This window comes from Ovis aries, chromosome 15, assembly GCF_016772045.2.
Source record: "Ovis aries strain OAR_USU_Benz2616 breed Rambouillet chromosome 15, ARS-UI_Ramb_v3.0, whole genome shotgun sequence".
Classification (NCBI taxonomy): Eukaryota; Metazoa; Chordata; class Mammalia; order Artiodactyla; family Bovidae; genus Ovis; species Ovis aries.
The window spans coordinates 15,511,099-15,537,535 of NC_056068.1; the positions used below are offsets into that span (position 1 = coordinate 15,511,099).

The 26,437-nt window shown below is 42.6% G+C and overlaps 1 protein-coding gene across 1 annotated transcript in view; it reads right to left on the bottom strand.

Moving 5' to 3' along the window:
* PIWIL4 (piwi like RNA-mediated gene silencing 4) overlaps window positions 1–25,817 on the bottom strand; it is a 55,231-nt gene extending 29,414 nt beyond the window's left edge. The window contains exons 1-9 of the mRNA XM_042232874.2: window positions 25,669–25,817; window positions 23,890–23,968; window positions 21,527–21,658; window positions 17,162–17,376; window positions 13,789–13,910; window positions 11,399–11,479; window positions 7,843–8,040; window positions 5,902–6,013; window positions 443–566 (exon numbers count right to left, since the gene is read on the bottom strand). Of these exons, the coding sequence (XP_042088808.1) occupies window positions 443–566; window positions 5,902–6,013; window positions 7,843–8,040; window positions 11,399–11,479; window positions 13,789–13,910; window positions 17,162–17,376; window positions 21,527–21,658; window positions 23,890–23,968; window positions 25,669–25,728 (1,123 nt within the window). The 5' untranslated portion in view covers window positions 25,729–25,817. The remainder of the gene's footprint in view (window positions 1–442; window positions 567–5,901; window positions 6,014–7,842; window positions 8,041–11,398; window positions 11,480–13,788; window positions 13,911–17,161; window positions 17,377–21,526; window positions 21,659–23,889; window positions 23,969–25,668) is intronic.
* Window positions 25,818–26,437: the final 620 nt, after the last annotated feature.

Sequence of the window (26,437 nt, forward strand, 5' to 3'; positions counted from 1 at the left end):
GCGACCCCAGGGACCGAAGCCCTTCAGGCTCCTCTGTCCATGGGACTCTCCAAGCATGAATACTGGAGTGGGCTGCTATGCCCTCCTCCAGGGGATTTTCCTGATCCAGGGACTGAACCTGGGTGTCTCACATCTGCACTGGCAACACCTAGCCTAGTGAAACAGGGGGAAGATAGCTTAGTTTTAGGAAAACATCTAGCAACCAATTTAACGTCAAAGTAACAAATGGAATACACGAGATAAAAGAAATAGATAACCTTCACGGTGTTGACCAATTTCCAAAGGGCACTCTACCCTCCCACTTCCTCTGTGATCAAATAGATTACCTAAGAGTCATCCTCCCTGGGTTAAATTAGAGCTCTGGCACTCATCTAACTTAAGGAGGTTTTGCGCATTGCAAAGTGTCACAAGAACTTGAGAGAGAATAAAATACAAACATTACCCGTTAGAAAGCAGAGTTCGGGAATCAGGTGGGCCATCTGAGCCTCAGAGTTGTCATTTTTCTTGTTTTTCAACAGACTAACAAGAACTGGCTGGTTCAGGTCATATAAGGTAATATCATATTGCTACAGAATGCAAGATTAATGAGGGAAAAGTTAATATGGATATATACTATACAATGAGCATCCTTGCTTATAAGCAACAAATGAATAGATAAGAAAATCTTTTCAATAGAAGAGAAAAAAAAGTCCCCACGGTAACCTACTCATTTCTACTCCCTTCCTGGGACTTATCTCTTACATCTCAGAGCCAGCTTCATGATTTTAATTATTATCTCTTATAATTCAATACCATTTTTTTTCCCAGTCATTTTATTGCTCTCTTCTGAGTTTCATCCAGAGTCATAAGCTGGATGAAATCCACAGTACCATGACCAGCGCAGCACTGCCGCTAGAGCCTGAGGCCAGCTGACCCATGTGCAACTAACTGGCTCTGGCACCTGTGTGCATTGTGCAAATATCATACACAAGTCGGAGGCAACGGTCATACTGAGTCAACCTCAGACTTTCCCAAAGAGCATCACTGTCCTTACTTTCCAAGACAGTATGATGTTACAGGGAAGTAGCTTTGAACTCTGACAAATGTAAATCTGGTGCACAGATAGTCTATCTACTTGTACCGTGACGCTGGGGAAGGGGCTTACCTTTCCTCCTCCATGAAATGAGGAGAACAAGAGGCCAGACATGTCCCATGTAAACCACTAGCTCGGTGTCTGGTTTATAATAAGTCCTCGGCCATCATTAGTTCCTTCCCCACCCCCTTTCCCTTCATAAACTTGAATTTCAACATTCTCACCTTGCCATGAGTTCATTTACCTTCCAAAGGCAAAGTTTCCATTAACACCAGTATAGCTTACTCAACACTGATGACAGAACAATTGGAATTATAATTTACAAAATGCCTGGGGACCACGTGATGCTGACATCAATAATTACAATGCAGGAAGTCAGCAGTGAGGGCTTCTCTCTTCAATAAAGACTTTAAGTCATTAAAATAAAAAACAATTCAGGAAACAGCAATTTAAAGTGGTGATTACAACAATGCTATGGCTGAAAAGCTTGGAGAAGCATTGGTAGAAAGAGTTTTTATACATGACTTCATTAATTCACATCTTGTGCTTGCTATATTCCAGGGACTGAAGGGAATACAAATAAAAAAGAGGCACAGTCCCTACCTTTACACATAACTACATTATCTACAAAGCAAGGTAGATCAGAAGCACAAATAATACATCAACGCTAAGCACTTATATTTTTCATCATTTAGTCTTTTTTTTAATAGATCAGTACTGTGTTTTTTTAAATTAAACTATAATTGATTTACAAGGTCATGTTGTTGTACAGCAAAGTGATGGAGTTTTAGATAGATATTCTTTCCAGATTTTTTCCCTTATAGGTTATTTAGTATGGCTTTTTTTTTTAATACTAAATATAAAAATATTTAGTAGACTTCCATGTGCTATATAGTAGGTCCTTGTTGGATACCTACTACATATATATTAACAGTAGTAGTGTATATGTTAATCCCAAACTCTTGTTTTATCCCCCACTTCTCCTTTCATAACCATAAGTTTGTTTTCTATGTTTGTGAGTCTATTTCTCTTTGGTAAATAATACCCTTTCCTCACTTACTCTTAACAGAGTGTGACTGTTGCGTGCTCTGTCATGTCTGACTCTGCAACTCTATGGACTTCAGCCTGCCAGGCTCCTCTGTCCATGGGATTATCCAAGCAAGAATACCGGAGTGGGTTGCCATGTGCTCTCCAGAGGATCTTCCTGACCCAGGGATCGAACCTGCAACTCCTACATTGGCCGGCGGATTTTTTTTTTTTTTTACCACTTAGCCACCTGGGAAGCTCTTAACAACGGGACTGTGAGTCAAATACTATTACCATCTTCTTCACTGATGAGGAAACATCATTAGAAATTAAATAACTTCCCAAGGTCATGTAACGGAAAATTAGCTAAACCAGGATTTATCACTTAAGACTTGGGAGCCTCTGCTTGTTACACCGCTCAAGGCTGGGTCCCTCACAAGGAATAGGGAGCAAGGTAGTGAAAACAATTTATGGCTGGTAAATCAAGGAACGCTTCATGAAGGAGGCAGAATCCAAGACAGCACCTTGAAGAAAATGCATAAGTATTATAAGTTCTGGGAACAGCTCAAGCGAAACTGGGACATATTCCAAGAAGAGGGTATTCTACTATTTACCTGGAGTATGGTTAAGAATTCTACCCACTATGCTGTGTAATCAGGTGAATTTTACTGTCTCTCATGCCCTAATTTTCTTAGCATTTGGCAATAATTTTTGTGATAAGATGAAATAGAGAAGTATAAAGGTCAATATCAAGATGTCTTCCAGTAAAATTACAGGCTATAAAATCAATACACAGACATCGCTTGCATTCCTATACACTGACAATGAAAAACCAGAAAGAGACATTAAGGAAATAACCCCATTCACCACTGCAACAGCAACAACAACAAAAATACCCATGAATAAACCGACCTAAGGAGACAAAAAACCTGCAGAAAACTATAAGACACTGATGAAAGAAACCAAAGACAACACAAAGATGGAGAGATATGCCATGATCTTGGACTGGAAGAATCAATATTGTGCAAATGGCCATACAACCCAAAGCAATCTACAGGTTCAGTGCAATCCCTATGAAACTACCAATGGCATTTTTCACAGAACTAGAACAAAAAACTTCACAGTTTGTATGGAAACACAAAAGACCCCAATAGCCAAAGCAATCTTGAGAAAGAAAAATGGAACTGGAGGAATCAACCTTTCCAACTTAAGACGATACACAAAGCTACAGTCATCAAGACAGTATGGTACTGGCACAGAAACAGAAATACAGACCAATGAAACAAGGTAGAAAGCCGGGAGATAAACCTATGCACCTATGGGCACCTTATCTTTGACAAAGAAGGCAAGAATATATCATGGAGAAAAGACAGCCTCTTCAATAAGTGGTGCTGGGAAAGCTGGAAAGCTAAATGTAAAAGAATGAAACTAACTTCCTAACACCATATACAAAAATAAACTCAAAATAGATTAAAGACTTAACTGTAAAGCCAGAAAGCTTTTGGAGGAAAATATAGGCAATACACTCTTTGACATACATGACAGTGAGATCCTCTTTGACCCACCTACTAGAGTAATGGAAATAAAAACAAACAAATAGGACCTAACTAAACTTAAAAACCTTTGAACAGCAAAGAAAACAATAAACAAGATTAAAAGACAACCCTCAGAATGGGAGAAATAATTGCAAATGATACAACTGACAAAGGCGTAATCTCTAAAATATATAAGCAGCTCATACAGCTCTATATCAAGGAAACAAACAGCCCAATCAAAAATGAGCAGAAGACCTAAACAGACATTTCTCCAAAGAATACATACAGATGGAAAATAAACACATAAAATGATGCTCAAAATCACCAATTATTAAAGAAATGCAAATCAAAACTACAATGAGGTTATCACCTCACACCAGTCAGAATGGTCATTAAAAAATCTACAAACAAATACTGGCAAAAACCAACACCAAAAAAAATTAAAACACAAAAAATAATAGAAAAAATTAAAACATTATGGCTGAAGTGAAAAAAAGGATGTCTTCCACTTTGAGAGTAGACTATATGGTAATTTATCATTCCTTTCCTGAGACAAAGAGGAAAGCATTCTAGAAACTGGTGCCATTTTCTTTTACTTTCTCCCTAATTACAATAGATATGCAGGGAATCACAACTCATTACAAAGAAAGTGAGAAGGATTTTTATCATGATTCCCTTTTCAGAATGTCACAGGTTCTCAAACACATCAAAGAAAAATGAATTTAACCATGCAGGAAAAATCCCAAATGTTTAACAAACTCTGTATTTAATAAACACTAATGGAGAACACTTTTCTGCACAAAAAGCTTTGCCAAATGCCCAAAGCTATATGTGTTCTGTAAGGACAACTGAATGAGGTGGACAGGGCGAAGACAAAGAAGGATACAAAATGATTTCCTGAGACGCAGAATTCCCAAGGAGAGACAGGCGTGGGAAAGACAATGAATTCAGTCTGAGTTTTGTTCGTTTGAGATGCCTGCAGGATACTCATGCAAATGCAGCCAGAAAATGGAGAGGAGGATATAATTTAGGAAGGACGGCAAGACAAAAATACTATATTGGAAGCTATCTCAGAATATGGAGAAAAGATCCTCTGCAAAGGGGCCGTGGTGAGGTACAGAATTTCATGTTTGGGGGAAGTTAAGGGGTAAAATGTTGAAGGAGGCTGAGAAGAAACCACCTGAAACCCGGCAGGGAACCACCAGGGATGTGCCGTGGGCCCAAGGAAGAGGAGTTCAGCCCACAGGAGCTGTCACTAGCGTCCAGAGCCACCAAAAGCTCCTTCGAATAAGGTCAGTAGCTGACTTTGACCTTGGAGAGCTAGTTCCATAGCAGCAGAACTGGATACCAGATTGCTGAGGCTTCCTGAAGGAAGAATGGAAGAGGTGCTTGGAGCTAGTTTAGAGAACCTTCTAAAGAAATAAGCTAAGGAGGAAAAGGAAATCATTTTTCTTGAAAGTGTAGAAAGGTCAACACATTTGCTTTCTCTTCCTGTTTGTAAAACAGTGGTGAGATTTTGGAGACAGAAATATGACTGACTATGCAATAAAGAGAAGGTGCCTCTGAAAGGGACTGAAGTTGGACAGTGGGGATGGGGAAATTCTCATCACTGTGAACCCAGCTCCCAGAGTCAGCACGAGATTTCATCAGTAAGTGTTTGAGCATCTACTAGATGCTAGCCCTGGGTGTCCAGAAATCAAGAGCTCAAAGTTGAAGAGGGAGAGTCGGACCATTCATATCCTGCCTGTGATAACTGCAACAAGTTAAGTACAGAGGGGACCTGGGGGAGAAAGTCCTAGGGCTCCCTTGACTGCTAGGGGAATTTCCCCCGCAGTCCAGTGGTTAAGACTTCACCTGCCAAAGCAGGGAGTGTAGGTTGGATCCCTGGTCAGGGAGGTAAGATCCCACACGCTTCAGAGCCAAGAACTCAGAACAGATGCGATAGTGTAACGAATTCAATAAAGACTTTAAAAATGGTCCACATAAGAAAAATCTTATTAAAAAAAAGAGTTGACTGCTGAGCTGAGTTTTGAAGGGTGTTCAGTAATTGGCCAACTGTGAATGGTGTCAAGGACGAGGAAGTGGGGTGTGAGAAAATGCACAGGGGAGCGATGGGCTTGAGGAACTATGAACCATAAGCACAGTAGAACCTTCCAAGAAAACAGGATGGTATGCGATGCGGCTCAAGAGGCGGGCAGGAGTCAGACCATAGCCCTTCCCCGAGCGAGGCAGGGGGGAGATGAGGCTGAAGGAAGAAACAAGTGCTACCTGCTTGTAGTAATCCACGTAGGTGATCTCAGCGCCGTCCCGCTTCCGGAAGGTGTGTGTGGGTTTCACCGACCAGTCGATGTCATCAATGCGATAGGTTTTATTATTGTATCTGGCAAATACAAGAAATCTTTTAAGTTCCTCTCTGAAATCCTACCAGGTAAGTGGCTAATTCACTACACTTTAATTCAAAGTGTTATCTTCCAGAATTTCAGATATTATGAAAGATAATAACTCAAGAATAGTCACTTAAAAAAAAAGATAGCTTTTATCTAAGAGCGTTGATGAACTCTTCTGTTTATGAGAGGACCCCCATATCGCAACAAAACCAAAGGAATAATCGCTGGCCCACCATCTGCTTTTCTCACTGAGAGACACTGTGTGTGTGTGTGTGTGCACGCGCGTGTGCGTGTGTGCGCGCGCGTGCACTCGGTCCTCTTTGTGACCCCATGAACTGCAGCCCGCCAGGCTCCTCTGTCCATGGGATTTTCCAGGCAAGAATACTGGAGTGGGTTGCCATTTTCTTCTACAGGGGATCTTCTCAACCCAGGGACTGAACTGGCATCTCCTGTATCTTTTACATTGGCAGGCAGGTTTTTTACCAGCTGAGCCAACTGAGGCACGCCCAGGAGACACTGTAGCTTCAGGTAAATCATGCTTAAATGTTCAAAAGCTGAAGTATGGCTCCAAACCTTCCTGTCAGCTTCTGTTTTCAACTCAGAATTTTTGAACTCCCAGCTAGTTTTTCTCATAAAAAAAAATCCTAAGGAAGCTGATGAACCATGCTATTCTGGCAGCCTGACTCATCTTCCATCTAAGGCTGGCCCTGGGCAAAACTGCAAAACAGGTCAGCTAAGATCTTTCTAAGCTCTTTCTCCCCTTCATCAGGTACCATGTGGCCTGGAACATCTTCTCATGCCAACCCAGGCGTGGGACAGAAACCTCCTTGTCACTTTTCTCCTAGGCTCTCAGTACCTTGCAAGCTGACTTGGAAATAGTGTGGTAAGCTAATTCACAGAGCTCATGACAAGAGGATAAAGGGAACTCAACCAGGAAAACAACTTCTGCTCTACAACCCAGGAAAACAACTTCAAGTGGAAATTGCAACCTAGACTAGGAGAAGGCGAGAGGGTCTTCCGTATAAAGTGTCCATGGGCTGGCAGCAGCGTAGAGTGGACTTTTGTTCCTCAGGAAGTCACCTAACTGTCCATGTTTCATTTGCTTCAATAGGCACTGCGGGCAAATTATACACAGACACAGCGAGAGGCTTGAAAGTCCTCAACCAAAAGGACCTCATAACTTTACAGTGAAAATGAGACGCAGACCTGATGCTCTGTCTTGTTGCTACCGAACCAAATTTGGGTCAGCTTGCCCAGCACAGTAAAGCCAGTCTCCTGACAGCAGGTTGTGGTGAAGGAAAGTGCATCAGACTCTGCTATGTGGGTACTTCAGAGAGGAGCTAAAGCAGAGGATATGGGGCAGGGGTCTGCCCGGGAAGGCCCCACAGGGTCCTGCTCAGTTACACGGTGATGTAATAAAATGAAATAAAAGGGCCCTAAAGAGGTGATGATAAGCACTGGGTTTCCGGAGCAGCATAGAGCAGAGAAATGAATTCCAGCTGAGTGGACCTTCGAGTGGACTCTGTGGGAGCAGAAATCTAAAAGGCAGAAATAGAGGCAGGGGACCCAGGCAGAGGGGCTGGAGCAGCAAAGTGCAGACCACTGGGGGTGAGGGGAGGGTATTGGAGGAGGTAAGGAAGGACCAGGAGAGACGGCGGGCGCCCAGCACACCCCTCCAGGGAGCCTCAGCTCTAGGCAACTGACAGCAGGGAGCAGACTCATCAGATCTGGGCTCCAGCCAGTGCCCGCAGCTCTTCCTCGTCCTACGTGGCATACATAATGCATTCTCGAGAGGAAAGTCTATTTAAAGGCAGGCTTTTACCTTGTCAGGACAATGAGCCCAATCAGCTGTTTCTCACACGTTTGGGTAAAGCAGGACACGCTACTTTTGCGGCAGAGATCTGTCATGAACTCCAGAACTGTCTCGTTCCGGAGTATTTTGTAACTCACATCAGCACTCAACAGGAGTTTGCTTTCAAAATGTGATACAGAAATGGCGAACCCAGGCCAAAGGGACAATCTTCAAAAAAAATAAAATATTTTTAATAAATAAAAATTTTAAAATAAATATTTTAAATGTTATATCAGGATAACAATAAATGTTTTAAAATGGTGACTTTATATTCTAATTCTCTCAATTTTATGAAACAATTTTTCTTTAAATCTGATTTCTTTCAGCGGCTGACTTAACACTTCAGCTATTTCCAGCTGGAGTGTCTTTAAACATATGAAGTGAAATGAAGTGCAAGTCACTCAGTCATGTCTGACTCTTTGCAACCCCATGTGGAATTCTCCAGGCCAGAATACTGGAGTGGGTAGCTTATCCCTTCTCCAAGGGATCTTCCCAACCCAGGGATCGAACCCAGGCCTCCCGCATTGCAGGCAGATTCTTTACCAGCTGAGACACAAGGGAAGCAAATAAGGGTAAAATTTAAACATATATTTAGGATAAAATACATTTCTTTAGAGCTTTGTTTCTTTTAACTGTATAATTCTTTGCTAGGGGCTGTTCTGTGAACTGCAGTGTGAGTGTGTGTGTGTGTGTGTGTGTGTGTGTGTGTGTGTGTGGTGTGGTGTGGTGTGCTGTCATGTCTGACTCTTTGTGACTCCATAGACTCTAGCTCACCAGGTTCTCCAGGTAGTGTGTGTGTGTGTGTGTGTGTGTGTGTGTGTGTGTGTGTGGTGTGGTGTGGTGTGCTGTCATGTCTGACTCTTTGTGACTCCATAGACTCTAGCTCACCAGGTTCTCCAGGTAGTGTGTGTGTGTGTGTGTGTGTGTGTGTGTGTGTGTGTGTGCTCAGTGTGTCTGTGTGGACTCTACTGTGTGTGTGTGTGTGTGTGTGTGTGGGGGGGGGGTATGGTGTGGTGTGGTGTGCTCAGTCATGTCTGACTCTTTGCGACTCCATAGACTCTAGCTCACCAGGTTCTCCAGGTGAGTTGCCATTTCCTCCCCTAGAGGATCTTCCTGACCTAGGATCCCTGGGTTTGATCCAAACCTGCATCTCTTTCGTCTCCTACTTCACAGGCAGATTCTTTACCAGAGCCACCGGGAAAGCCTGGGCATTGCAGAATGTGTAGCATACCCCTGGCCCTCTACCCACTAGATGCCAGCAGCAACTCCCATGCTGTGACAACCAAAAATATCTCCAGATATTTTCAAATGTCCCCTGGGGAGCAAAATCGCCCCTGGCTGAGAGCATAGCTGTTAAGACTGAAGTGTTTATGGAGGGATCTGTCCCAGCATGCAAACATCTAGGTTCAAAAAAGCACACTGATTCAATGGCGAAGACAGTGACGAGGCTTCACAGTGAGAAAGAAATAATCTAAGTGACGTCGCATATGGACACACAGGAGAAACTGCAGCAGTGGCTACATCTCCTTTCCATATTTATGAACATCATAGTCTGAAGTCTTGAATAAGAAAAAGTTACAGGAGCTGGCAAGAAAGAACAATTATTTTTTTAATCATTTCAGTTGATATTTTTGTGGACTTCATTGACTGTGATACTAATGCAAGAGTACTGGAGTGAATAACCATTCCCTTCTCCAAGGGATATTCCCAACCCAGGGATCAAACCCCGGTGTCCTGCGTTGCAGGCAGATTCTTTACCATCTGAACCACCAGGGAAGCCCCAAATATCAGCTTCAGGACCAGCATATGCACTAGCACTGAGAGAAGCTGGGATCTGGGGCCTTTTGCTGCAATTCTGGCACCTGGACAAACATCTCCTCGAGCAACAAAATGCAGCGAAACTATCATGGACTAAAAGTAACTGGATGCATGCACAGTTGAGGCAAATTATGGACAATAAGATACAAAAATGTACCAGAAAGCCAACTGCCTCTTCTGAAGAGCTGGGAGCAAAATCAGGGTACTGTGCATGCCCACTACACTCAACACCACCAAAGGGATGGGCAAACCACCTACGCCAACCCTCTGGCCTGACCTCTGGACATATCCCTACTTTCACCCCACATAAGCAATCAGCTGCTCCCCTCAGTGAGTAAGTGAGCAAGGGAACCTATTATTTGTTCTTGTTCCTCCCTGTTGCAGCAGGGTCCCTGATAAAGCCTTGCCTGAATTTTCTGTCTGGTCTCCGATCAATTTCTATTGATTAAGGAGACAAAGAATCCTGGTTGGTAACAGTACCAACGACAGCTCGTCACAACACTGGACCCAAGAATTTCTAATCCAGGTGGAGATATAAGTGACAGGGTGAATGATTAGATGCTTTATACAGAACAGTCTGACCCACTGAACCAGCACACAGACACCCTGCCCTTTTCCTCCACCTGGCAGAAGCCAAACACCCTGCATCCATCTATCTTTATATACAGACCTTCCTCGACAATGGGTTTTTATCTTCACAAACCCATCATAAGTTGAAATATCCTCAGTTGAAAATGCATTTAATACACCCAACCTTTTCTTCAGTAACCTACTGAACATCAGAGCATCGCCAACCTTGTGTGCTCAGAACACTTACATTAGCCAACAGTTGGATGAAATGATCTAACACAAGGCCTATTTTACAATCAGGTGTTGGATATTTTGTGTCATTTACTGAATACTGTACTAAAAGTGAAAAACAGAATGGTTGTATGGGTTCAGAAGGGTTGTGAGCGTATCAATCGTTTAGCCTCGGGATTGGGTGGCTGCCTGGGTGCTGTGGCTGTGGCAGCTAACCATCATCACCAGATAGTACCATACCACGTATCGCTAGCCCCGGAAAAGGCCAAAATCCGCAATTCCAAGTGTGGTTTCTGTTGACGGTGTATCGCTTTCACACCATTGTAAAGCCAAAATGTCATTAAGTGGAAACATCTGTATTTCTCCCTTTGGGTCACTGGTTGCCTCTGTTTTGGGCTCAACCACGTGTTTTGGAAAGCTCAAGACCACCTTCGCTGCAGTCTCTACTCCCTAGTTTAGGATGAAGATTCTGCAAGAGTTCCTAATGGTTCTATCATTCACTAGGGCAGCTTAGTTGGCTTGGGTATCTGACATCTTTTCACCCAATAATTTCCTACCTACCACCCTGCCTGTGTTAACTTTCTGTCAGCCAGAAAACAGAGCCCAAGTTATGAGGCATAACATAAGAGAGTTTATTTTGCTCTCATGATTACTGTCACACACAGGAAGCTCAGTTTCTAAATTCTAGGATTTATGATAATGATCTAGCACAATAATATAAGAAAACAGACTGCTACCTTTTGACATTCACCATTCTATTAAAAAAAAACTTGAAAATTAAAAAAATCCATGACTTTTCTTACCACGGAGTCTCTCAGAGGAGGCATAATGGTATAATATTGCATCATAAATGATACTGCTCACATTATAACAATTTCAGAGTAACAGAAAACATAAATAAACCTACTTGTGCTGGGGAATTTCCACTGGCTCAGAAGGCTTATAGAAGTTCCGTCCAATTTGGTACATGGATAACTTTTTTAAGATCCTGAAAGTATATATATTTTAAATCTGTGTTAAACATCTGTCTATAACAGTATACTTCTAAGTTTGTTACCCACGCTGAAATAAAAACTAGTAGAAAAGCCCAGAACTCTTATTGTTATAATGCTGAAAGGTTAGCTACTGTATATACCTATGAGGGTATATACAAGAACTATCACTCCATATTTGGGAATGACACAATTGAAAATAGTTCTATTCTTCTGGGTTTAACTGCAAAAGGAAGTGGTCCCTTAGCAGATATGACTGCGACGGTAATATTCTGGTTGCCGTGGCTGAGGCGAGAAAAGCCATGTCCACAGGCTCTTCTGGCCCCGTTCTTATTTTGAAATGAGGAAGCCGTTTCCTCTTTCTTTCTTTCTTTTTGTACAGGTAATTAATTTACAATGTTGTATTGGTTTCAGTGTACAACAAAGTGATTCAGTTATACATGTATATTCCTTTTCGGATACTTTCCCCTTATAGGTTATTACAAGATATTGAATACAGTTCCCTGTGCTATTCAGTAGGTCCTAGTTGCTTATTTTATATACGGTATTGTGTATATGTTAATCCCAAATTCCTAATTTACCTCTAACTCCCCATCCCCTTGGGTAACCATAAGTTTATTTTCTGTCTGTGAGCCTATTTCTGTTTTGTAAATAAGTTCATTGACATCATTTTTTAAATGCTACATACAGGTGATATCATATGATATTTGTCTTTCTCTGGCTTACTTCAATGAGTATGATCATCTCTAGGTCCATCCATATTGCTGCAAATGGCATTATTTCATTCTTTTTAAGACTGAATAGTATTCCATTGCATACATGTACATATCTTCTTTATCCATTCATCTGCTGATGGACATTTACATTGCTTCCATGTCTTGGCTATTGTAAATAGTGCTGCTATGAACACTGAGGTGCACGTTATCTTTTTGAATTAAGAGTTCTTACTAGGTATATACCAGAAGTGGGATCGCCAGATCATACAGTAGTCTATTTTTAGTTTTTTAAGGAACCTCCATACTGTTCTCCGCAGTATCTGCACCAATTTACATTCCTGAGGAGTTTGTTTCTAATGAGTCTATTCCAGCTCTTCACTGCTACCAAATGACAAGGCTGCCTCTTCAGCGACTGACTCTGGCTGCTTTTGGAACGAGACACATTACTATCTGAAGCTGCCCTGTGCATTGGGGAAACGGAAGAGTCTGAAAACAGGTTTCAGTTGTGTGCTTTTTGGCTACCCACAGTCACCTGAGCCTCAGCCTCCTTATCTGTAAAATGGGGAGTTTAATCATACCTGCCTCAGGGCAACTGAGTAAAGATCAAGGAAACTCTAGTGCCAGAGAAAGAGCTCTATCACTGCAAAGCACCTTCCAAATGTCAGCTGACTTAAAATAATCAGGGCGGCACATGCAAAAATGGATTCTGAAGAGCGTTTTTTACAGTGCTGAGCTGAGACCCAGATAAGATCAGAAGACACTTGCCTAGACTTCTGACTAGAATTAGGAATCAGTGTATCTGTGTGATGGAAATTCGTCTATGTGTTCTACTCAGTAAACCCAAACTCCTCTCATCCTGTCCAGAGCAAAGGGCTAAAATCTTAGGTTTTTAACATATCACCCTAGTGATCCACACCAACAGCATGGAAAACAGGGGTTCTCAAGCTTCTGAGCTCCCATCTGGGAAGCTTGCCAAAAATATGGATTTTTCAGGCCCCACTCACAAAATTGTGTTCACTAGGTCCAGTGAGGGGCTAGGGAACCTGCATTTTGTCAAGTTGCACCTAACACCCAAGCTGACGCTGAAGCAAGTGATCCTCAGGTCAGTCTGAAGAACACTGAAAAGCTTAGTGACACCCTTCCTCTGTCCCCAGGGACAAGTGGGGAAAGGAAGGGGTCTGAAAGCATTGAAAGCAGATGGTGATGACCTTTCACACCTAAAACAAATCAGCCAGGAGAAAAGCCACTCCTTCAGTTTACTGACCCAGTTTTTAAGTCTGGGGATGGAGGCTGGGAGCGGGTACAGGAAAAGGGCAAAGGCACCTGCCCTGGTCCCCGAGACATCACAACCCTTGAGGCCCTTGTCTCAACACAGATGATACTGAATAATGACAGAGGTGCCAGTTCAAGGCTGTGATGGGCTGTGGTGAGTATTACTGCAGCAATACACAGAAGTACACAGAAAACTGCCCTGAAGAGGACATTGCTGCTGGCACACCACCTACAAAATTGCAAATACTTTTAATACCCAGGCTCTACGCGGAAAGGCATCATTGGCCTAAATTAAATTCACATTGGAGGCACTTTACTTTTTGAAGATGATATTGAAGACCTGGATGCACACAGGAGAACTTGCCGGCAGCTCTCTCGTCAGAGTGATAGTCATCTTTATAGTCTTGCCTCTTTGGGTTTCACTTGACAACTCCGTGACCTGGAAAAAGAAGTACTTAAAATGGACTCTATAGCTTATCCTCCAATGCACAGAATGTGGCTCTGCTAAAGCCGTCAAAACTTCACAAGCTCTACCAAAAACAAAGCTGCAGCTGTTAGTGATGGGAGTGATAATCTAATCATCGGGTTAGGTTTGGAAGGTTTTTTCCTCTGTATTTTGCTAATCCCAGAAAAGCAACACACCTCTCCGGTCTCAGATTTCTTAATTGAGAATCAAAACCGGACTCAAGGTTCAAAGATTCAATCCAAAGAGAATTCAGGAATAGGGTTCTTGACCTTTTGGGGGGAAGGGGAGGTACAGGAAAACAGATCACAACCTACTTTGAGAGTCTGATGAAAGTTACAGATATTCTCCCAAGAAAATGTCACGTATTTGAATACCACAGCAAGGCATATCATGTACCCATTTATAGGAGTTCATGGATGCCCAAAAGCCTACTAATAAAGTGTCCTGCCCATCTTGGGGATTCCCCCATGACTCAGCAGTAAGGAATCTACCTGCAATGCAGGAGATGCAGGAGACATGTGTTTGATCCCTGGGTCAGGAAGATCCCCTGGAGTAGGAAATGGCAACCCACTCCAGTATTCTTACCTGGAGAACACCATGGACAGAAGAGCCTGGAAGGCTATGGTCCATGTGGTCACAAAGAGTCAGACACGACTGAGGACGCATGCATGTTGCACATTGCCCACTTTGAGTTCATGGATTTCAGAAAGAAGCCTCTCAAAAGTTCATTAAAAAAAAAAAAAACAAAAAACAACAGAGGAGCAGAGGAAAAGAAAGCAAAGGATAGAGAACAGACCATAGGGAAAGTAAGTGTGGAAAGAGAGAAGAAAACCGTGACAGTTTAGACAGGAAATCTGATTTCATTTTTAAAAGGCCTAGAGAAAGCCCTAGAGCTCTAATAATCCGGAACCACATGCTAACAGTATAGTGAATGCATGAATGGGTCTTTATACCAGGTGCCTAACTAAATGTAAAGCTCCTTAGACCAAGCAAGGCTCAGGAGAGATTTTTTTTGGAATAAAAGAATGAATAGATCAGCCAGTAGAATCAATGGTCGAGGATTTTTCAGAAGGGTGAGGAATTAGAAGAGGCCAGTTCATTAGCAGGCATTTATGTATTTTCTATAGTGAAAGTGTAGTTTTAATGGCTTTCAGGCTGAACCAAGAATGTAGGGTTAGGGATGGAAACAAAGAGAAATGCACCCTTTCACAAGTGATGAGATACTTCACTGAAGTGTTTCTTGCCTCAGGTAAAACTGTACAAAAGTCTGGGACTTCCCTGGTGGTCCAGTGATTAAGAATCTGCCTGTACATGGAAGGACAAGATGATCTTCAATGATAGTAATACCCTTGAAATATGTCACTTAAGTATGGGACTATACTAGCAGGCTATCAACATCTGTCATGGGACAAAATATTGAGGGACCAATAAGGACTTAGGATGAATGAAAATGTTTCTAAATTTATAGATCCAGATTTTACGTGTTCTTAAATCTAATCATATGGTATAATTTTAAAATTCCATATTCAGATGAAATGAACACTCAGGTAGCTCCTATAAATCCTAGAATTTCATGAACCGATAAAGGCTCCAAGAGTGTTCAGAAAAGCACTTCTTGAGGAAATTCACAAAGGTTCACAGGGAATCTAGAAATTTACATTTATGCTCTAGCTGTCATCCTGTTCAAGATGCTGAACTAAAATGATTACACTTTCCAAGGGACAGAAGCATCAAGTTTTAATTCAATACTCTGCTTTAGTTTTTCATACAGAAACTGGTTCTTTTTCTTTGTAATAATTTTACTATTGCCTTAGAACAAAGCATATGATAAAAACCTCAATATTTGTATTTTGATTTTAGGACTAAAAATGGGAAGGTGTAAAAAAAATAGATATGAATCATGCAATTGCCATATCCAAAGGTCATAACCATTCAAAAATATCCTTAAGATTGATATACGCATGTGTCCTCAGTTGCTTCAGCCATGTCCAACCCATTGCGACCCTATGGACTATAGCCTGTCAGGCTCCTCTGTCCATGGGGTTCTCTAGGCAAGAATACTGGAGTGGGTTGCCATGCCCTCCTCCAGAGGATCTTCCCAACCCACGGATGGAACCTACATCTGCACTGTAGGCAGATTCTTTTCTGCTGAGCTACCAGGGCAGCCCTAAGATCGACATCAGTTCAGTTCAGCTAGTTCAGTTCAGCCACTCAGTCTTGTCTCACTCTTTGCGACCCCACGGACTGCAGCACACCAGGCCTCCCTGTCCCTCACCAACTCCCGGAGCTTGCTCAAACTCAAGTCCATTGAGCCAGTGATGCCATCCAACCATCTCATCCTCTGTCGTCCCTTTCTCCTCCTGCCTTCAATCTTTCCCAGCATCAGGGTCTTTTCCAAAGAGTCAGTTCTTTGCATCAGGTGGCCAAAGTGTTGCAGTTTAAGCTTCAGCATCAGTCTTTCCAATGAATATTCAGGACTGATTTCCTTTAGGATTGAGTGGTTGGATCTCCTTGCTGTCCAAGGGACTCTCAAGAGTCTTCTCCAACACCACAGGTCAAAAGCATCAATTCTTTGGCGCTCAGCTTTCTTTATAGTGCAAATCTCACATCCATACATGACTACTGGAAAAACCATAGCTTTGACTAGATGGACCTTTGTTGGCAAAGTAATGTCTCTGCTTTTTAATATGCTGTCTAAGTTGGTGATAGCTTTTCTTTCAAGGAGCAAGATTGATATAAGTAACTGCTATTTCATATGATGGAACAAGTCATGAAAAATGACAGTTTTAGAATCAGGATTGATGTAAAGTCAATCCTTTGGACAGATGGACAGAATGCACAGGAGAGGAAAAAAAAGTAAATTTAAAGGTCTGAGGCCACAGGGTAAACGCTGTTTCTTAAACTCTTGCCTATTTTGGGAAAAGTTTAAAAAAGATTCCTCTCTCAAGGACACTTTGCCTTGAAAAAAAATTGTCAAAAAAGCAGTATTTGTATTACAGCTCTTCTTTCTGAAATGCCTGACCAGCAGCTTCTTAATTAGGAAATCAATTGCTGATGAGGTCTTAATTAAGAAGTCTTTTGCTCTCGGGCATGGGAATAGGAAAGAAAAGGAGCGAGTGACCCACTTATTCCAGCTGTCATGAAAATCAGCTAACCTCTAAAATCTATATGGAGGAGTATAAATATATGCATATGTGTGTGTTTAAAAATTAACCATACTATACCTTTTCTTCTAGCTTTTGTGAGAGAAAAAGGATGACACCATCAAATGCTTTTGCTTTGTTGGAGAGTTCCCTGTGACTATAAAGCAGAGCAATTCTCAGCCTTCTAGATTCTATATCCGGACTATATGTCACATGATACTGGTATAGCTGCCAGTCCTGGGGCACGTCTAAATTAAAGAGATTTGTGACCAGTTTCACAGGTATTCCACTGGAACCTGAAGAAAACAAATAGAAAATATTTTTTAATGAAAAAAAAAATGCATCATGTTCATATTAATCGTGGCATTCAAAAATTTATGTGCATATGCATAATTGCTACTGGAAGGCAAGGACTTTTGTTCAGTGATACGAAGTAAGCTTGAGTAACCAGCAGCCTGATAACCTTACATGCATGCATGCTAAGTCACTTCAGTCGTGTCTGACTCTTTGGGATCCTATGGACTGTAGCCCACCAGGCTCCTCTGTCCATGGGATTCTCCAGGCAAGAATACTGGAATGGGTTGCCATGCCCTCCTCCAGGGGATCTTCCCAACCCAAGGATGGAACCAATGTCTCATGTTCCCTGCATCAGTAGGCAGATTCTTTACCACTAGAGCCACCTGGAAAGCAGAGTCCTACAAACAAAAGGATCACACTGGCAAAGCAGGCCTCATAAGAACCAAAGAGCAGGAAGTGACCTTGTTTGGGGAGAAGAGAAACATCTGAATTCAACTACCCTAGAACTCTTTCCAAATACTGCCTTCCCGCTGATTCTGTGCAATTCAAATCATTCAAGTGAAAATTTTGTAACTGAGCAAGACCCCATGGGGCCTTCCTGGGACAGACCCTTCTTCCATTATCGTCTGCTTTCACTCCTCTCTAAGTACCTAGATAATAGTATCTAGTGCACATTTCCTGAACTGTTTTACAGATGCTAAAAGTGATCATGTAGCTTCTAGACTTACTGGCACCTAAGGATTAATAGGGCTTCCCAGGTGGCTCAGTGGTAAAGAATCCGCCTGCCAATGCAGGGGACATGAGTTTAATCCCTGGGTCACAAAGATCCCCTGCTCCAGAATTCTTGCCCGGAAAAGCCCATGGACAGAGGAGCCTGGCTGGCTATAGACCACGGGGTTGCAAAGAGTCGGACACTGAGCGACTGAGCATACACACACACCAGGAAGTTTGGGCTTTCTGAGCATTAGCTGTCCTAGACTCCTTGTTCAGTGCCTCATAATAAACACTGCACTTTCCCTAACCGCAACCTGTGTGTCAGCAGATTGACTACTGCGCATGGGTGAGGGGACCCATTTGGTTTGATAAGTTTCAGATGCTGCTCTGAAATTACAGGGCTTCCCTGATAGCTAAGCTGGTAAAGAATCTGCCAGCAATGCAGGAGACCTGGGTTCAATCCCTGGGTTGGGAAGATCCCCTGGAGAAGGGAAAGGCTACCCATTCCAGTATTCTGGCCTGGAGAATCCCATGGACTGTGTAGTCAATGGATCCTTGTACAGTGCCTCACAATAAACACTGCAATTTCCTTCACTACAACACAGTGTGTCAGTAGATTGACTTTACTACACGTGGGTGAGGGGACCTGCTTGGTCTGATAACAGCTTTAGATGCTGCTCTCAGATTAGAAAGAAACTCTCCAGTTTTTACCATGAATATAGCCCCCCACCCCATTCTCTTGGAAATTCAGAAAATAAAAATTTCACCATATTTCAGAAAATATTGAAACACTACAGTCAGTGGTCAGATGGCTCTGTAAGCCCCAGAGAAGGAACAGAAGAAGAAATTTCACATCTTCCCTGTGTGAGAATAGACAGGACTCTGGGCTTCTGTGTTTTGCAGGCATAGGAAGGCCATGTGAGCTTCCCGGAACTCCAGGCCCTACAGAACTTTTATTCACCTCCTCAAAATCTAGAGGACAGGGACTTCCCTGGGTCAGTGGCAGATTCCAGGTCCCAATGCAGGGTACCTGGGTTCCATCCCCGGTCAGGGAACCAGATCCCACACACTACAACCAAGAGTTTAGAAGGTGAAGGTGAAGGTGAAGTCGCTCAGTCGTGTCCGACTCTTTGCGACTCCATGGACTGTAACCTACTAGGCTTCTCCGTCCATAGGATTCTCCAGGCAAGAATACTGGAGTGGATTGCCATTTCCTTCTCCAGGGGATCTTCCCGCCCCAGGAATCGAACCCGGGTCTCCTGCATTGGAGGCAGACGCTTTAACCTCTGAGCCACCAGGGAAGCCATGAGTTTAGAGGTCACACCCAGAGATCCTGAATGCAGCAATGAAGACACCCAGCACAGCCGAAGAATAAATACACATTTAAAAAATTGTTTTAAAAAACTCTACAGGACAAATTCAGAGATGGCCGTGACACAGTGGTCTGTGCCCAGGATGCTGTAAACTCCACCAGGAGTGACTCTAGGAGGGCACAAAGGAAATACTCTCACCTCTCCTCCGACGGAACTATCCAGTGTTTGCCTAACAAGACAGAATTACCAAAGAGTCACTGTTTTGCATTTCTCATGGAGGAAGTGGAAACATGAACCCTGAGGTCATGAGGATAAAAGAGTATCCTGTGTACCTTAGGAAATATTCCCTCAGTTTTGACATGTGTATTGACTGAAAAATAACACACAACTTAAAAGATGAGAATTATGTTTTATTCAGTGGGCAAAACTGAGGGCTTAAGCTTGGGATACAGCATCTCAGATAACTCCTGAGAGTCTGCCTGTAAGGAGGCAAGGGAAGAGCCAGATAGGAGTTTTTGCAACAAAGACCAGGGAGTCGGAAGCTCTAAAGATGATTGTAATTAAAGAAAGCCAGACATCCTGTGTTAATGACTTTAGCACCTTTCTATGTATGAAAGTGACAGTGTTAGTCACTCAGTCATGTCCAGCTCTTTGTGAACCCCGTAAGCCACCCCAGCTCCTCTGTCCATGGAATTCTCCAGGTAAGAACACTGGAGTGGGTTGTTGCCGTTCCCTTCTCCAGGGGATCTTCCTGACTTAGGGATCAAACCTGGGTTGCCTGCATTGCAGATGGATTCTTTCTACATGGGAAGATGCAAAGGTCAGGGTTCACTGAAATCATTTCTTTGCCATGCACCTCAGCTACAGGGGCCAGTATCCTATTCTTTCCCACCCCAAGTCTCCTTAGGGTACATTGTTGGAGAGTGGCTGCAGTAACTGAGGGCTTAGCAGTGGGCAGCCTCATCCTTAATGTAAATTAACAACATCCTTAATTTACTGATACAGTAGGCAATGCTTTTTTTCATTGACATGTGTAAATACCCAGTAGGAACAAGGAATCATTGTGCTATTTTATTCAAAGGAAAGCTTTTTTGTCACTGTCCTCCCAAAGGCCATGCCAACATATTTTAGCTGCTCCTATTAATGGACAAAGAGAAGTCATCTACAATGTCCGAGTGGGCAAGCAACCCTTTGAGATGACTTAACCAAGTGTGTTCAAACTGTAATCCTGTCTCATTAGTGCTCCAGTTATGAAAACAAGTGAGGCAAAGCATCACATTTCATAGAAAGACTAGGATACAACAGAATGGATCCAAGAGCCCTGCCACTGGAAGGGCAACACTGCTGCATGAAACTTTGTTTCAATTGTGTGTATGATGGATAAGGATTTATCTACTTATGTCTGTTGCATGGTTTGAAAGAGTTTGCAAAAGACTGATCTGCAGGCTTTCTGCATCACTGAGTCTTTTTTTGGAGGGAATTACAAAGTCTTTTGAGGATCCTATAAAAACAGTAGGCCTACTTTTCCAAAAATACACATAAAATTTTAGGTTGCAATTTCAAGGGTAAACCTAGAATCATCGTAAAGAATTCCCCAAACAGGCTACATTTTTCTTTTTAGAGCTTAAGTCCAGAAAGGTTATTTTTCCCCATATAAGAAAAAGTTGAGAAAGGGACAAAGCATCTTTCAGGCCCCTACCTCAGAGGTAAGGAGAAAATGTTTTCAATGTATGAAATGTAGTTTTACAGAAAATGTTATTCTTCCTACTAATAAAAGAGATAATTAAGGCTAAAACAATGAGTGTCTAGATAATGTTTTTGTTTGGTTTGGGTTTTTTGCCTTTCTTTTTCTATAGTTATTTTTAATTGATCGATGACTGCTTTCCAATATTGGTTTGATTTCTGTCATATGTCAACATGAATTAACCGTAGGTATACATATGTCCCCTCCCTCCTAAACCTTCCTGCCACCCTTAGATAATGTTTGAAATATAGCAGATGTTCAATACATATCTTTGAAGTCAAGATACGAATTTATTTTAGATCTGGAAATTAAAATTCCTTAGGCAAGATTTGGTAATATTAAAAAGAAAGAAAGGTAAGTAACGTGAAGAGTGAGTACCTGTTTTGCAGTCTCTCACATGGGTCAGTTTCTCCCTGGTACAGACAGACAAATCCATGACGTCTCGTCTGACTTTCCCACCTCTTTCCTCGGAGGTATATCCAGGATCACTCGAAGATATACCACCTGCATCTAAAATATGAAGGAAACACCATAACATCTCATATTTCATGCTAGTGATACTGCTTACAACTATTATATAAAAAGTGCATCTAGAACCAAAACTCAGTTTTTTGTGGCTTCTAATAAAACTGACCGATACTGCTGAAAACAATGGGGAATGCACAGAAGTCTGCGGCCTGAAAATTGAAAATTGTGAAGGAAGCATGGTATGTTTTCTTAAGAATAACGGACCCTGGGTTAGTCCCACCTCATATAACATATGGGGCTGCTGTGATTCTCCTCTTGACTAAGGAGGAGGCTCTCTTCCCCTACATTCTGCTCCATGCCCACTGATGGAGGGTTTGTCTCCCTCCTGTAGCTCTTGTATAACACCTGAAGAATTACAAATTAAGACTGTCCACATCAACTTCGGCACAGATTGAGGCTGAAAATCTCCCAACTTTCCCAACCACAGGAAGAGAAATGCCCAGAGGCTGTCATCAGTTTTTATGCTAGAGCATTCCTCTGAGAATGAAAGTCAGCACTTCACCTTGGGGCATGTCAGTGTTTTAGGATCTAGAAAACATGAAATTGAAGTCTACTTCCAGATGAATATTTCCTTTGTTAAACGAGTATAGCGATGCCGATTTTGGATATAACTTTGACACTTTGAAGATAATATGAAAATATAAATTTTACATCACAAAATAATTACTACAAAGTAACATGACTATTAATATACAAATTTCTTTCCTTTGATATAGTCATGATATGCAACTACCCCAAATGGCACTACCCACTCACCCAAAACTGCTGTCCATACCCTTTTCAGTGGAGTCGGAGTCTTCCAGGAGAATAACATAATTTATTTCATTTTTAAAAATTTGATTATTCTTGCTAATTATCCATATAACTTACTGTTCAAATACTGTCTGGTGGTTTCTAAAAATTCAGTCTACCATAGATGCTGGGAAAGACTGAAGGCAGGAGGAGATGGTTGGATGGCATCACCAACTCGATGGATAGGAGTCTGAGCAAGCTCCGGGAGTTGGTGATGGACAGGGAAGCCTGGCATGCTGCAATCCATGCGGTCGCAAAGAGTCGGACACGACTGAGGGACTGAACTGATAAAATGGTAGTTGCCAGAGTCTGGTGAAAATCGTTCAGTCGTGTCTGACTCTTTGCGACCCCGTGAACTATACAGTCCCTGGAATTCTCCAGGCCAGAAAACTGGAATGGGTAGCTTTTCCCTTCTCCAGGGAATCTTCCCAACCCAGGGATCAAACCCAGGTCTCCTGCATTGCAGGCGGATTCTTTACCAACTGAGCTATCAGGGAAGACCACCAGAGTTTGAGGGGGAGGGGCAAATGGAGAAATATTGTTAAATTCGTACAAAGTTTCAATTTTGCAAGAGCAGAAAGGTTCCAGAGATGGGTAATGGCATGGTTGCACAACAGTGTGAATATTGTTAATACCACTGGACTGTGCACTTCAACATTGTTAAAACCGTCAATTTTACATTCCACATATTTTACCACAATTTTTAAAAGTAAAAATATTCAGTCTACCCTCAACGAATGAACAGTTTCCATCACTTGCTAGTCACAAGGATGTGCAGCAGATGTGGAAAGAAATTCTCAAAAAAAAGCTGGAATAACACTTGCATGATGGCAACAGGGCTGAAATTACGAGACCATACATTTACATTGTCTAAGTCACTTGGTCTGCAGTACTCTATCACAGCGGCCCTGGGAAACTAGCCCATTGGGCAGCCAACTCGCACTGTGTGCTATGGGCTATTTAGCGTAGCATGTCGACAAGTATCCTGAGGTCAAATCTGGACTTGCAGGGAAGAGGGCTACCATCAAAGGGTGATGTCTACCACAGGTGGGAAAGGAAGACAGAATGGGAAACAGGCATGCCAGGTTTCTACCATCTCTGCAAGGCAATAGTATTGACATTTGTATGTCATAAAGTATTTTTAAAGATTTTTTTTCCAAATTTATTCAGTAGAAACAGAAATCAGAAAAACTCGCTTCCTAATGTCTGGGGGTTCCCAGCTGCCGAACACTATCAGGAAATTCAGTGGCAGACTCTGTGTTTGGAGGTCTCAAAGAAACACAACAAACACAGAGGGATGCTTCAAGGAAAGGAAGACAGGATGCTCAAGAAGCGAATCTGCTGCTCAGAGGCTCGGTTGAGTCACTCCTATTTCATTCAGATGGGATGGAACTGAATGGAACAGACGGAGCTGCACTTACATTTCTGTGACATCCTGCTTGTTCTCGCACAGTCACTGCTAGAGGATGCTTCATTATCAATTAGCGCAATAGATGGAGGCTGAAATGAGTAAAGATATTTGGTCAGAGTTAAGATATTAAGTCATAAACTAAAACCTTATCACGAGACGAGAATGAGAATGGCATCATGTCCTATGTCACTAGAGTACCATGAGCTAGGAAAAGAAAAGGTTTGCAGGTAAGATGCTTGAGAGAGGAGAAAAGACTGCCCATTTTAGAAAAGAAGATAAAGCAGAGCCACAGTTTTCCCCATTCATTAAACTTTGATTTCAATGCTAACTGTGAGCCAGAGGCCTTTAGCCTCCAGAGGCAAAGGTGTGAGCCTTGCACCCAAAAGTGAAGTTGCTCAGTCGTGTCCGACTCTTTGGGACCCCACGGACTATAGCCTACCAGGCTCCTCTGTCCATGGGATTTTCCAGGCAGGAATATTGGAGTGGGTTGGATTTCCTTCTCCAAGAAGGTCATCAAATGGAAGGTGGTACAGGTGGTCACAAGCTTCCTGGTGACAGACGATAAAGAATTTGCCTGCAATGCAGGAGATACAGGTTCGATCCCTGGAGAAGGAACTGGCAACCCACTCCATTGTTCTTGCCTGGGGAAATCCATGAACAGAGGAGCCTGCTGGGCTATAGTTCATGGGATCGCACAGGGCTGGACACGACTGAAGTGACTAACACACACACAGATGATCAAAGACCTCACACTTCTGTAGCCCTCAGACATAGGGACTCTGATGTGAACAAGTTTGTAGCAAGAAAATAAACGGAGCCCAGAGGATCTGGGCCACCAGTCTGATGATGACACTTCTGAAAAAACTGGTCCAAAACTAGTTCACAAAACAGATGAAGAGAACCATTAATATTTTCTCTCTACAGTAATTCTCTGTTGAAGAAGGTATAAATCAGTCTACTTTTTTTAAAAAAAGGGAAAAATCAACAGAAGACCTCTTTATGAAAGTAAAGGCATAATAAAGACATACTACTCACACGGCACTTCTGGTCTAAGATGTTACTCCAAATACTAAGTTTTTGCTAAGTATTGCTCCAAATATTAAGTGTAACATCACTCAGAAATTGCAGATAGGCTTCTCAATTCAACCAAGCTGCCTAAGTTTAATAAGAAGCCCTATGCACAGTGGCTGATTCTAAATTTCTTTTTTAAAAAATTATATTATTATTATTATCATTATTATTATTTTACTTTACAATATTGTATTGGTTTTGCCATACATCATCATGAATCCACCATGGGTGTACACGTGTTCCCAATCCTGCACCCCCCTCCCACCTCCCTCCCGGTACCATCCCTCTGGGTCATCCCAGTGCACCAGCCATTTGTGTTTGAAATTATTTCTTTTTTATATTAATTAGGGAGATGGGTCATATTAAGTTACATACCAAATAATAGTACTTTTAAAGGTACAGTCTTTTTCACCAGGAGACTTGCAAACGAATAAAGTAATTAAAACTCAGAAAACAGAGAAGAGTGATCCACTCGCCTCCCACTTTCAGTCCTTTTCAGCGGCCAAAACATCTACATTAACATCTTACTCGGATAAGCTTCCCAACGGGAAATACATATACATATATATGAGAAACCCTGGAAAGACTCAAAGTTGAAAGAGAAGAGAAGTCTCTGCTTTCTAGCAAAGAGGGAAAGATATGTGCAGAGAAAGGCAGTGTCCACGGAGGCGTGGAGGGAGGGAGACAGCTCAGCTGGAGGCCCCCGGGCACGCCCCACCTCCGTGGCGACGGGGCTCCGGCCCGTGCCCCGTGCCCTCACGCGGGCGCGGCCGCTCATGTCCTCGCGGAGCCCAGAGGCAGCCAAGTCTCCGTGAGGGCGCTTCTTCACCGGCGTCCAGACAGCACAGCACCAACAGGGGCGAAGGGGGTGGATCTACGCAGAATCGCAGCTGGGGCTCCCGCGTGGGTGGAGCCGGGCGCCCAGAGGGGGCGGGGAGCGCGTGGGCCGGAAGGGGTGGGAGACTGCAGCCAGACTTTTCTTTGCATCTGCCGCTGGATCATGGAAAAAGCAAGAGAGTTCCAGAAAAACATCTATTTCTGCTTTATTGACTATGCCAAAGCCTTTGACTGTGTGGGTCACAATCAACTGTGGAAAATTCTGAAAGAGATGGGAATACCAGACCACCTGACCTGCCTCTTGAGAAATCTGTATGCAGGCCAGGAAGCAACAGTTAGAACTGGACATGGAACAACAGACTGGTTCCAAATAGGAAAAGGAGTACGTCAAGGCTGTATATTGTCACCCTGCTTATTTAACTTCTATGCAGAGTACATCATGAGAAACGCTGGACTGGAAGAAACACAAGCTGGAATCAAGATTGCCGGGAGAAATATCAGTAACCTCAGATATGCAGATGACACCACCCTTATGGCAGAAAGTGAAGAGGAACTCAAAAGCCTCTTGATGAAAGTAAAAGAGGAGAGTGAAAAAGTTGGCTTAAAGCTCAACATTCAGAAAACGAAGATCATGGCATCCGGTCCCATCA